Here is a 12538-nt window from a genome sequence, read left to right on the forward strand (position 1 = left end):
GTTGTCGTGTGTATTGTCAAACCTTCTGAGAAGGGCTTAAAACAGAGGATAAAGAAAGACCAATTGGCTTCTAAATGTGGGGATAGAATTGCGAGACCTTAATTGAAGGGAAGTTTCTCTTTTTTGGAGATCTTCTATGCAGTTTTTCACTGTATTTGGTGAAGATACATCATCCTAGAATCTAAATACCACAGATAAACACTATCGCAACTGTACTGTCATTTCTTGCAGTCAGATTTGCCATTAGATTCGCTTTCCCAGACTCTTAGCTCAAGCTGTTGCTTCTACATTATGTTCTTCTAATCTTGGTGTTTTCCCACGCTAGCATCCGGCTTACTCTTATATCACTGGTAATGTTAAACTTTATGTACTAGGCACCAGATGTGCACCAACATGTGTGAATAATTGCTATGTGTATGCTAAAGTTTATTTTAAAAAGTCTATAATCGCAGTTAACCGATCCTTACAATAAATTCTCGTATTTTTACTTAATTGATCCATAAACCTCATGTTGAAGTTCAGGCAGGATTGAAATGTTTAATGACCTTTTGTGTGTTTTAAACCTGAACTGTACCTAGAGAGGTGGCCTATTGTTTCTATATCTTACATGCACGCATTCTGTATTACATTCTAGAAAATTTGTACTTTTTGTGATAATAGAGTTTCGGCTTTACATCGAATCTGTCCCTTTTTATTTGCTTATAAAACCAAGGAATAGTGCTTCTTAAGAAGTTAAAGCTTTCAAATGTGCCGAGGATATGATCTAAACGTTCCCCAAAAGATCTTGATATTTAGATCTTGAAAATATAATTTTGAAGAAAAGTTCACTGTCGTTTTTATGAAAATTTATTTATTCATATGTAACTTATATACTTAATAGCAAATCCTTATGAGGTAATAAGCTTCAACCATGAGTATTCCCAATGTAAGACCGGTATAAACAAATAACATTTTTGATTTTCTGGGCGTGGCATTGAAACGTGCGTTGCCTTTGAAGAACTTCCTTGGTTTCCAGCCGGTTTTCGGACCGTTTCCAGACACCTCTTTAGCTTAAATATCGTTTTTCACAGTATCTCGGTAGGCGAAAATATTAAATCTGCCCGATTATTTAGATCTCAGACTGTTTGTATGTTTTTACAATTTAGGCCACCTAGGTATGCTGGTAGTCACAATAGGTGCAATGGGAACTCCACATACACCAGCCCGGGAGTTCTCTTGAATTGATGATAAATTCTTTGAATTCGATTTGTTATTAATTTTCCGTGTTAATATCCCGATTCTTTGAACCGGCATTCAACGCAATTCTTTGTTGGTATTTCGTGGTTGTCAAAGTTAAGGATATTGTTTCTGTCAAATCAAGTTTAGACTAAATTAATGTAAAAATGTAGATAGTATAAAGAAAAAATGTTTTCAAATTTAGTAGGTTCTATCTATCAAAATTTTTGTATCACTGTTTAATTAGTCTGGAATTTTTTAAACAGTGCGATATTAAAATCTTGCGCTCCTTCACTTTATATCGCTGCTATTTTAATCGCTGTTATAGTAACGACAAATGGACTTAATGTTTACATCTGTAGAAACAAATTGACTTGAAATGAAACAAATTTATAAGTCGTGCAGTATTATGAAGAAAAGGTTTCCATTATTTAGTTGTGATAATATTTTGAAATAATTTCTAATTTCGTTATTTGAATTTAATTCAATAGCTTCTAGTTTTTCAACCAGGGCTTTCGGTTGTGAATTAGAAGCCAAAGGAATAGATTAATTGAAATAAAACGTTCTTGCTCATAGCAGGCCTTAGGAAATTTCGTTTTTATAACTGATTTTAAAATTTGATAGAATTATTCACCTCATTTACAGCCAAAAGTCTGTGTAAATTCATTGATTCGTTTTAAGGATTATTTCTTTCTCTCTTTTAGAGAATTATTTTGTGTTGTTTTTGACAGTAATCATTTTGTCAATTCGTTTTAGGCTGTTGAATCGATGATTCAGCAAGAAAATAAAGAAAACTTGCATGGCGAGCGTTCTCTCAGCGAATCAAACTCGTTTATAAAAGGCCCTGTGTCACCGAAGATCATGTCACCAAAGATTTTACAGCCCGTTAGTCAGCACGAGCAAGCTGGCAAAAAGCCAGTGAAAGACAAGGGTACAAAAAGCTTGAAAAGTGACGATTTGCAAACCAGAAAAGAGCCAGACCTTGCCCAGAAAATTGCCAGTCGAGTTATTGAGCAAGTGAAGGAGAAGACAAGTAAGGAAAGCAGTCCGGATAAAAAGGCTCGAAGTTTGTCAGAAGAGGTAGATGCATTAAGGAGGCTGAGCGAAAAGTCCAGTGATATTGATGATGTGGAGGAGGCAAAAGCAAAGAGTAGAAGTGAGGAGAATGCTACCAGTGATGAAGAAGAGAAAACTTTGTCAGTTGAGACAGATAAATCTGTTTCTAGCAAATCCCAAAGCTATAGAAGTAATGTGTCTTATTCATCTTCTCGTGATCTGATCTCTAGTAAGGAGTCATCAATAGCAAGCAGAGAGAATCATTCCTTAGTAAGAACTGTCAGTGAAAAGCTATCTGTTGCCAAAGACTCTCCAAAAGCAGATATCCCGGAAGACTCTTTCGTAGAGGAACAGTCCCTGGCCGATCAGTCAGACAGTCTCCGATCCATATCAGAGAGTATCTTTTCTGAGAAGAGTCTGCAAGAGGAGGAGAAGTCGAGCAAGTCCCACAGCCATTCAGAACGCTTACCTTCACAAAAGAAAAGTGAGAAATCTGATCGCTCTATTGATATATATAAAGATGACTTTTTTGAGACCTCAAGCTCGGTCAGTTCTGCAAAAACAGCCAAAAGTCTGGCTAGTGAAACGCGAGACAAAGATGTTCCTGGAGTCGAGGCCAGCGCAGACTCGATTAGTGACCTTGCTCGCCCTGAAGTTGAAGATGAAGAAAAATCGATGCGTACAGCCACTATATCATCAGATGTTTCCCAAAGCAGTCTCAAAGAATATTCCTCACAAGCCTTATCTAAATTCGAGGGATTCCGTATCAACGACAGAGTTCATATTGATGGCATGTTGAAAGGGACAATTCGTTATATTGGTAGGGTATCGTTTTCACCAGTTGTTGTTGCTGGGGTAGAGCTTGATGAAGCAGTGGGTAATTCAGATGGTGCGTTCCGTGGAAAACGCTACTTCACTTGTTCGAGTGATTGTGGTCTTTTTAGTCCTGTGGCAAACATATCCCATCTTGAAAGCAAGTCTGATGAAAGATCTGCAGGAAGATCTGCAGGGAGATCTGCAGGGAGTGAAAGATCTGCAGCAAAACGATTGACGGAGAAAAGTGATCAGACTGACAGCAGTTTAAGTGAATCTATTAAGGAATCTATTAAAACGGACATTGACGAGGAGATGAGTCAGAAGTCAGAGGAAAGAAGTCAAAGGTCAGATAGAATAAGTCAGAGGTCAGAGGGAAAGAGTCAAAGGTCTTCAAGAGCTTTATCTATGAATTCTCGTTCCCTTAGAGGTGAACAAAAAGAATTTTCATACAAGGAGGATTTTGAAGATGAAGGGAAGATATCAACAGATAAAGAGGTCTCATATGGTGATGACTTTGACGAAACAGAAACTAAGGAAAACAGAACAATCACTTCGATCAAAGACTTGAAGGATAAGAGTCTATCAAAAAGCGTTGAAGGCTCAGTGCCAAGTGGAAGGTCAAAGGTTGGTGAGAGGTCACCTGAAAAAGAAACGCAAAATGACAGCATATCTGAGAGATTTTCAATTGTCAATGAAGATGATGAAGAGTCTCAAATTGTAAAAGATGAATTGAAACCGTTTAGGGACAGCTTTAAGGAAGATGGCAGTCTCAGAGATGAAGTCCGTCCATCTAGCCCTTTAACCTTATCTGAAATCGAATCATCTGATGCCGAGGCTGTACCCCTTCCACCTAGGGTAGATCTGAATCAACTTGCAGAAAGTTTAACTGAAGGGCTTCTCAAAAAACTACTGGCAGAATCATTAGCGGTAGCATCTCCATTGCTAAACCAAGATCCACAAGATCTGGAAAGTTATTCACAATTAAGTGAGAAAAAAGGCCACCAACTCAGCGCCGAAGTAAAATCTAAGGATAGTGGAGAGGAAGTCAAAGATAAGAAATCACCAGACGATATTTCAGAAGAACTTCCTTCCAGTATTTCCGAGAAATCGGATGATACAATCAAACGCATGATAGGTCATGCTCCCGACGAAGGATTTGATGCAAATGATATGGAAGTTAGTGAAGTGTTCGTATCCCCTGCTCGAAGTGATAAGCTGCTTGATAACGATGTTGGGATTGCTAGGCCAAACTTGCCAAGAGATGCACACTCATTGGAAAAGTCTTCTGTACCTAAGGATGAAGGCTCTACCTTTGTTTTGACTGCAGAAGCAAGTGTAGCAACAGACAGAGAAGTCAGTAATGTGTCACAAACATTATTATATGAAGCAATCGCGCAAATGGCGCAGATTTTCAAACATAAGAAAGCAAAGCTCCTTCTTGAAGACCAAAGTAAAGAACTCCAGCGCAGTGCTGATGGTGATGTGAGGCTGGAAAGGGCAGATGATGTCAAGCCTATTCCTAAGGCAGCCAAGGAACTGCCTAAAATGCCAGGAAGCATGTTAGGAGATCTGCCAATGCTGTCCACTTCACCCCCTGAATCGCAATCCCCAAATGAATTCGACTTGAATAAACCAACATCGGCTATCGATACTGACTTACTGGCGGCAAAGCTTAGTGAATTGAAAAGGATGGACCAAGAGATCGATGACTTGTTAGGCGATGATGATTCTGATGATGACGAACCATTTGCACCAATTGGAAGTAGAAGTATTCCAAGCCTTGATAGCGATGAACCGGGTTTAATGCCACCGGTTCGCGTTTTTGACTTTGGCGAACCAATAATTTATGTTCCAAACAAAGTGCCTGACATACGACAGCTCGTTAGCGATTCAGCAAACATTGTTGATTCAAATCTTGCAGTAGGCCAGGATTATGACGAAATTTCGCCAGATGAACAATACCTTCGAAATGATATCGAAACTTTAGAAAGTGAGCTAGAAACTACCAGTAAAAAACTCTTCAAAAGAATGATTTTTGATGTGACAAAAGATTTACTTAAAGAAGTTCATGAATTCAAGGAGTTTCAAAAAGCAACAAAAGAACCTTTTTCAAAACCAAACCGGCGTGTTTTCCCAAAATTTATCCGACAGGTGCATCATCTCGTTGGTGAAGAACTTGTCGAAACATTAGAGAACCATGTTTGTGTTTGTCTAGGTTTGAAAAATGGCAGGCCTAGCCTGGATGTTTTGAAGAAGAGACTACCACTGAATACTGCCAAAAAAGACTATATTGATGCGATTTTGGTTGAAGAACTTCGAGAGGAAGAGCCTCAGTGGGTTAATTATGACGAGGATGAAGTTTGCGTCAAAGATCAATTGACTGAAGGAATTCTAGAGAATCTTCTGACAGAAACAATTCTCGTTCTAAACGATATTGAATCAAAGAGGACACTTTAAATTCGTTTTACATTTAAATCTAATGTCCAGTGTTTCAATTCTTCTTGTTTATAAGAATAAGATAAACAACTCGACTTGTTTTAGGATAAACAATTTGCAAATTAACGTAAAAAGGAAATATTGACTTGATTACCAATAGAATTTTGGTTGGTTTCCTATAGCTTTACATGGCCAATGTGGTTTGTAATTTCATCGTACCCAATTAGAGGAAATGTTTAAAGGTAGGACATGTTAACATTGAAGTAGTATTTAATAGACATTTAGGTTAGATTGCTCAGTTCTTTTACGAGATGTTTAGATCTTTTACGAAGCACATTCGACAATGTATTTCTAGATCCCCACCCATTGAAAATAGAATTTTTCGGTAACCTAAATGCATTTGAATTGTTTGGTTATGATAATCCCCGTCAAAGAGTAAGACGTTCATTTGTATTTTTGCGTGGTTCGCTGGAAATAAAATTGCTTCTAAGGTAAAAGGAAACATTAAGCCGTTTTCAAAACAACAAAGGTTACACGTAATTGATATATCTTTCTGTTAAAGCCGTGTATTTAGATTGCTATGATAGAAAGCGATTTCTTGACTGAACATGAAATGAAGAGGCATCGACCTATCTTTGATTTCATGATACAATAGATTTATATATAAATACAATGTCCAAAGTTTCATGACAGTTAAGCTCTGTATGAATATCCTATGGATCTGGTGTCCGAAGAAGCAATCCAAAGATAAAATAAAGCTGTTCCATTCCACCCATGTTCAATGTGGAAATATTTCGTGAATAAACGTTAAATGTTTTGTCAAATAGAACTTAACGTAGTAGATTTTTGTTTAGTACTGTTTAATTTGTCATCAAATGAAGGTTATTGAGCCAATCTTTTTTCTCGAAATTGCAACTCCTGGCAAAAAACTAAAGACACCCTCGTTGAATCTGAAAGATATCCAAACAACTCCGTGCTTTATTTCAGTAAGAGGCTGTTTTCGTGAAAGCGAACGTCTTAGGCCCAGAAACGGAGTTATTAAATCGTGGCCTATCCTTTAGCTTGGCTTCTGGTAAATTCAATTCACTCGAAGCTGGGGTTTTCTTTACCGACTCGATAACCTTTGCGATATTGTTTGTTTTCTTGTTTTGTGGACCTAAAACAACTCTGTATATTTCTTGGCATTTCAAAAGTTTTCCCATGGCTAATTTAAACTTATTCTGAGCTAAATACAAGCCGCCAAGCATTTTCAATGAATCAGCAACTTGCTCACTGATTTCGCCATACTTTTCCATCTTCCCATTGATTATATTACTGATCTTAACTTCAGCTTCTTTGAATTTTCTCTCCTGCAAATAAAGCCTACAGAGACTCTCTTCCGCGTCAATCGTCTTCTTGTCATGTTGCCCAATTATCGAAGTGTAAACTGTGATAGCCTCCTCCAACGCGGTTTCTATCGAAGAAGAATGCGTCCTGTCACCTTCTAAAAGGTACGCCTTAGCGAGGGACGCACACGAGTTAGCATATTCCACTGACGTTTTCCCATACACCGAACTTGCGATACTTCTAGCCTTTTCGTAACTCTCGTAAACCCGTTCAAAATTTGCATGTTTACCCAGCTGTAATTCAGTCTTTCCGATTTGATCGTGCAATGCAATAAGTTCCCCTGATTCGCTCCCAAGCTTCGTTTCCACAAGTTCAACTGCTTTTTCAAACCATTCCATGGCAAACCCGTTCTGTTTACGTAATCTTGACACTTCACCCAGTAATGTTAGCGTCTCAATCATTTTATATGTATCTACAATGGTTGTTCCACATTCATCTGCCTTTTTCGTCTGAACTAAGTAACATTTTTGGAGGAAGTTGTCTGATTTTTTGTAATGTTTCAGCATTTTGCTGGCTTTTCCCAAAACAAAGTAAATCAGTTCCAAAACTGCTGCTGTTTCGGCACGGTTTTCAGAACCACTGTTTTCGTCATTTCTCAATGTTTCAATCTCTAGTAATATATCCCGCGCATTCTCTGCATGTTTTTTTGCTTGAAGTGGTAACTTTCGTAGCTTAAGGTAACCCTCGGCTAGCTCAGCATAAGCGCGGGACAGCTGCACGCTGCAGTCACCATATATTATCCTTACAAGGGCAATAGCTTTAATCTTCTCATCAACTGCTTCGCTGCTGCTACCACATCGAGACAACTTCATCGCATTAACTCTTGCTTGAGACAAACGAATTTCGGGTAATACACCAAAAATGTTTTCATCGTCACTTATATCTTCAGGTTCTTCCACTTCTTGCTTATCCTTGTGAAGATCCAGTCCATCAAACCAACAAAGTAGTGGCCATTTTGATTTCTTCTTTGATTTGTTGTCATCTTCTTGTAGGTCCTCAGTATTTCCATCGTTGATACCTGTACTGCTGGGTAAGGCTATGTTTAAAGCTTTAGGGATATCTACAAGATAAAAGAAACATTGGTTCAAAAACAACAGATGAATAACAATTACATTGCTACTTATCTTCAATAAACCATGCTTGTCCAACATTTTATTGCAGTTTTAGTCATTGAGTTTTTTAGAAATTTTCCTCAATCCAAAAAGGGGGTCTGGAATAAACAGGGTGGGTGGAAAATTTCCACAACAATAATTAACAGGGTGAATGGCCACAAGTCCCTTAAAACAGGATAGAAAATGAATATAAAATAAGATGCTGGTTTCTTGAAGAATGAGTGGCTTTAAAAGATAAGAATTAAAAAAAAATTAATTTTGCAAAATGTTTTAACTCTTTCTTTTTAATCTGTGCTTACTTATGCTATGATATACTCTCTTGAATACACCATGCTTAAAAATAATACACAGGGGTTCTTGAATAAGGATGCCATGGGTGAATGTTTTTTAAAGATTAACAAACTGGGGGGGCATTAAACCCAGACCTGAGGGTAGGTGCACTCATTCTTGTTTAATTACCTTATGAATTTATTTAATTTTGTTGAAATATGCTAAATTTTCTCAAATTAAATGCATTTCAATCAATCTAAATTCTTTATTGATGTTTGTTTTTCAAGCTGTTTTTCAAGGGGCCTTTTATTTGAAACATGCATTTTTTCAAACCAAATTAACAATATAATGAATATATGTTAAAGGTACACATAGATATAAAATTTGATAAAATAAATATCTAGAATTTAAACAAAAAAATTATTGTTCAGAGGTATTTGTGTGGATATCTGCTTGACCCAAATATAAGGTTGCTCTCTAGAGGGAAAGGATTTAGACCATTTGCTGAATTCTTAATTGGAAGCCTTAAGTTAAAGGGCGATTCACTCTTGCAAATAGTGTTAAAATTTTGCCTAAAACAAACGGATTTCTGGGGACATTCAGATAAAACAATAGGATTTTCACAAAAGGTGTACAAGATTTTCTTAGAGTGATTTTCCTCTTGGATTAAGTCTGTTTGCAGAAGACTTTAAGAGCAACATTACAGAGATTTTGATCATCAGACTTAGGTTTTGAGAAACAAGTTTATGTAGGGGGTTTGTGGAACATGAGTTGAAAATCCCTGTTTAATAAGCTCCCTGATCCCTTTCATTGATTCATTTATTTCAGGAACATCAGAATTACCAACAGTTATGCTTGTAGCATCTTGGTTTTGAAGTTTCTGTAACTTACACAGTGTTTTAATTAAACATTCTGGCTATATAGGGGCAAATTCTTCAGTTGGATCATATTATAACGGTTTGTTTTGGTGATCAGCAAACATTGCAATTGGCACATTGTAATTTTGGAGAATTTATGAAATTGGCTTTGCTCTCACGACATCAAACAATGACACTCCTGTATGCCAATTTCTTCCATATTTAGCAAGGGCAATTTTGAGGTTCACAACCCTGCATTGAGTTCTATTGTTTTTTTGAGACCTAAAGTGGGACAAAACATGTAATAATTGCTGGTGAGTAGAGGATATCATATGATTGATTTTGATCTGAAAACTCTTTGTGGGGCTAAAGCAGTGGTGGACACCTGGGAGGGCAAAGAGTGGCAGTCACACCCCTCCCCCCAATATTCTAGATGATAATCTTCTTTTGTTCTAAAACAATGGGGAAATGTGACATCCCTTACCAAAACAATAGGTTTGCCCCCCTCCCCCCAATATTTGAGCAAGTGTCCACCCCTGTGCTAAAGGCATTGGAAGATAATTTGTTGCCATGTATTTTGCTGATTGTCTTATTGTAAAAAGTATAACACTTTATCACTTGAGGAGCGAAACCTTCAAGAAACTTTCAGTACAAAAATCAGCAATTAAGTCTTGTGCGGATTTAGAGCACAGGTTATTAAAAAAGTTTTTGTGTATATCTCTACCTTACATATTGGTCTCCAGAAATTTTCAATATGGACTCCTCCATAAAACATTATACTTATCTGAGCCACTGAGAAGAATGTTTTGTGGATTGAGTCGTAAAGGGCGATCAAATTCTTTATTATCACCAACAAAATCTACTCACCTTCATTAGTCACCTCTGAGCCAGACTCAAAAGCTTCTGCATCTATGATTTCGGCTTCCATGTTCATAAATTAAACCACATTGATTACGTTTTCTCTCTTCTCATAAACATAGCAACATCCAACGACAACAACTTGGGCTAATGCTGACGTTGCCTCGATTCCATGCTAATTCTGCATTCCAAAACTTATTGTGTCATCAGTCTCAAGAACTTTACATTAATAATGCTGTTTTTTTGAATGCTCGAAGTTTGCTTCTAAATTCTCTCCCATACTATAAATTAGATCCAAACCAAACCAAATTTTCAGCGAATATCTCTTGAGCAAAGGTGACATAGGAAATGATACAGGCATCGAAAGAAAAGTGTTTTTTATCCCTTTTTCCTCGTGTCTTTCCTCGTCTTTTTGTTTGTTTTTGAAAACTGTGAAAAAATTATCTTCTTTTTATTTAGTTAACCAATTTTTCCTTCGAAGGGAGATGGGCTGAGTTTGCCTTTGAAAGCTGACGTCCCAAACAGGGGCGAAACTACCGGGGGGTGTGGGGGGGTGTAACACCCCCCCCCCCCAATCCAAAAAATAGTCGATTTCGCAGGGCAATCGAAGATTTCGCAGGGCGCCAAGAAGAGCTTTAATGCAACACGCAGAAATGCCACCTCTGAAGTTCGTAAAGAGCCGTTTAGGAATTTTGAAATGGAAATATCGTATTTGTTATGAACATCCCTTCCTGACATTGCATTTTAGAGAACGGAACAGATATGTAAGGAAAAGCTCCGTTATTTGCAAAGCGAAAGCATTTCTTACCGAAAGTCATAGTCAATGGATGCACAAATTGATGCATATGTTTACGAGGGCAAGGTTGAGTCCATACAAGTTAATTTAAGTTGTAAATTATTTTCATGACAAGCACGGCGTCACTGGAGGGGAATGAGAGGCTGAAGGCCCTCACTTTGGTCAAGATAAGAATTTTTTTATCATTTTTCTTTTACTTTTTAACAGTGCATGAACTAAAAACATAATAAATCGTTAAGATACCGATTTTGTTTCATCTAATTGCTAACTTTTCACGTATATTTTTATTATTTTTCTTTTATTTGCATTAATTCAGTAAATCACTTTCTGTATCATTGCAATGTTTTAATTTTGGATGTGTAAACATGGCCTTCTCGATGCAAGAAACTGCACATTTCTGTTCAGGAAATAAAATTTTCCCAATCAAAACAACATCTCCCTCTGTCATTCACAACTACGTGCAATCTGAAACGAAAGGTTGTCGTTTCTTTCCTTCCCCAACGTCTAATACTAGAGTTTTAGCACGACATCCCCAGGCCTTGAAAATATATTTTTCTTCCTGGCAGCAAAATAAAAAATTCAAGATTTCCTGTGAAGCTTCGAGAAAGTTTCCAGCCACTGAAATTGATATTTCAAGTTGCTTGATTTGTTTAAAAATTTGTCCTAAAAACAAACTGTCACACTAGAAAGAACTAATTGTTGGTCCTGCAATCTTGATCATAGCTATTCGAACAGGAATCATTTTGTTTATACTGTATTAGATGATCAAGGAGAACGTTATCAAGCACGATACTCATAGTTTGTTTTCAAGGTTAAAGAAAGTAGATCTGAAATCTATAATAACTTTGATTAAATTTCATATCATATCAATTTCATACTAATGATATATCGATACATCTTGCTCTGGGTTTCATGTTTGCTGCTCATTTTTATCATCAGTTCATACAACATATAAGATTACTATTTTATTTTTTAATGGTTGAAATAAAATTTTAAAATCAGGGGTGGTGCTAGAGGCAAAGATTTAAGACCAAAACGCTTACATTCTATAAAGCAAGTGATGAAAAATATATGCGAATGCCAGTAGAAAAATACAAATAATGATGGACACATCCACACAGGTTTGGGGCATGCTCACCTTCAAAACAATTGACGTAACAAGATTGGCTGTCTTTGAGTGTTGTTACATAAATAGAATGGCTGATGTAAAAAAAGGAATGAACTTTGTTTTAGCTTGCTGGAATGAAATTAGTAGCTGAAAATCATGCACGGAAATTTGGCATAACAGACGCTTATAATACCAGATGATTGAAAGCTAATCTTCGTTTTTTGTTAGTAGTGCAGAACAAAAATTATACAGTATGTATGTATATCGCAAGAAAACAGCATTCCATAGAAATATTCTAACATGAATTTAATGTTCATATTAAAATCAAGCAATGGAGATTTCACGCTAAAAATTTCCCGGCAAGCATCAACAATTTCCTGCAATGAATTTGGGCCAAAAATTTCCTGGCAGCGCTGCTGCCGGTGTAATATGCGTTTTGGTACCCTATGCAAAAGTGCAACATTGTAAAACGCAATGTGTTTCAAGTCATGTGATTTCATCGTAGTGCGATATTATGACACGTTATAAATAACAAATTGAACACAATGCTTTTTAAGTTTAAAATTTCACATTTCTCAATCAAAAAAACTTTGGAGTCGCCATTAATGTTTTACTTTTTTGTATAAAC

General features: G+C 36.8%; 2 protein-coding genes across 2 annotated transcripts in view; one reads left to right on the top strand and one right to left on the bottom strand.

Annotated features, from left to right (window-relative positions):
• The window catches only part of LOC135693282 (centrosome-associated protein 350), a 40082-nt gene extending 33670 nt beyond the window's left edge, over nucleotides 1–6412 (top strand). Inside the window, exon 39 of the mRNA XM_065211716.2 lies at nucleotides 1972–6412. Coding sequence (XP_065067788.2) covers nucleotides 1972–5544 — 3573 coding nt within the window. The 3' untranslated portion in view covers nucleotides 5545–6412. The remainder of the gene's footprint in view (nucleotides 1–1971) is intronic.
• Nucleotides 5510–10170, bottom strand: LOC135693291 (tetratricopeptide repeat protein 23). The gene is made up of 2 exons (XM_065211728.2): nucleotides 10016–10170; nucleotides 5510–7969 (listed from the first exon to the last, which is right to left on the bottom strand). Exons 1-2 carry the CDS (start codon nucleotides 10080–10082, stop codon nucleotides 6507–6509), a joined length of 1530 nt encoding a protein of 509 aa, XP_065067800.2. The 5' UTR covers nucleotides 10083–10170; the 3' UTR covers nucleotides 5510–6506.
• Between the last annotated feature and the right edge of the window lie 2368 nt (nucleotides 10171–12538).

This window comes from Rhopilema esculentum, chromosome 11 (genome assembly GCF_057945365.1).
Source record: "Rhopilema esculentum isolate cy_ngs chromosome 11, ASM5794536v1, whole genome shotgun sequence".
NCBI classification, from domain to species: domain Eukaryota; kingdom Metazoa; phylum Cnidaria; class Scyphozoa; order Rhizostomeae; family Rhizostomatidae; genus Rhopilema; species Rhopilema esculentum.

Coding starts and splice junctions, on each gene's coding strand:
- LOC135693291 (XM_065211728.2), bottom strand. CDS start 10,082: ATGAACATGGAAGCCGAAATCATAGATGCAGAAGCTTTTGAGTCTGGC. Junction 7,970..10,015: donor CTCAGAGGTGACTAATGAAG/GTGAGTAGATTT, acceptor TTTATCTTGTAG/ATATCCCTAAAGCTTTAAAC.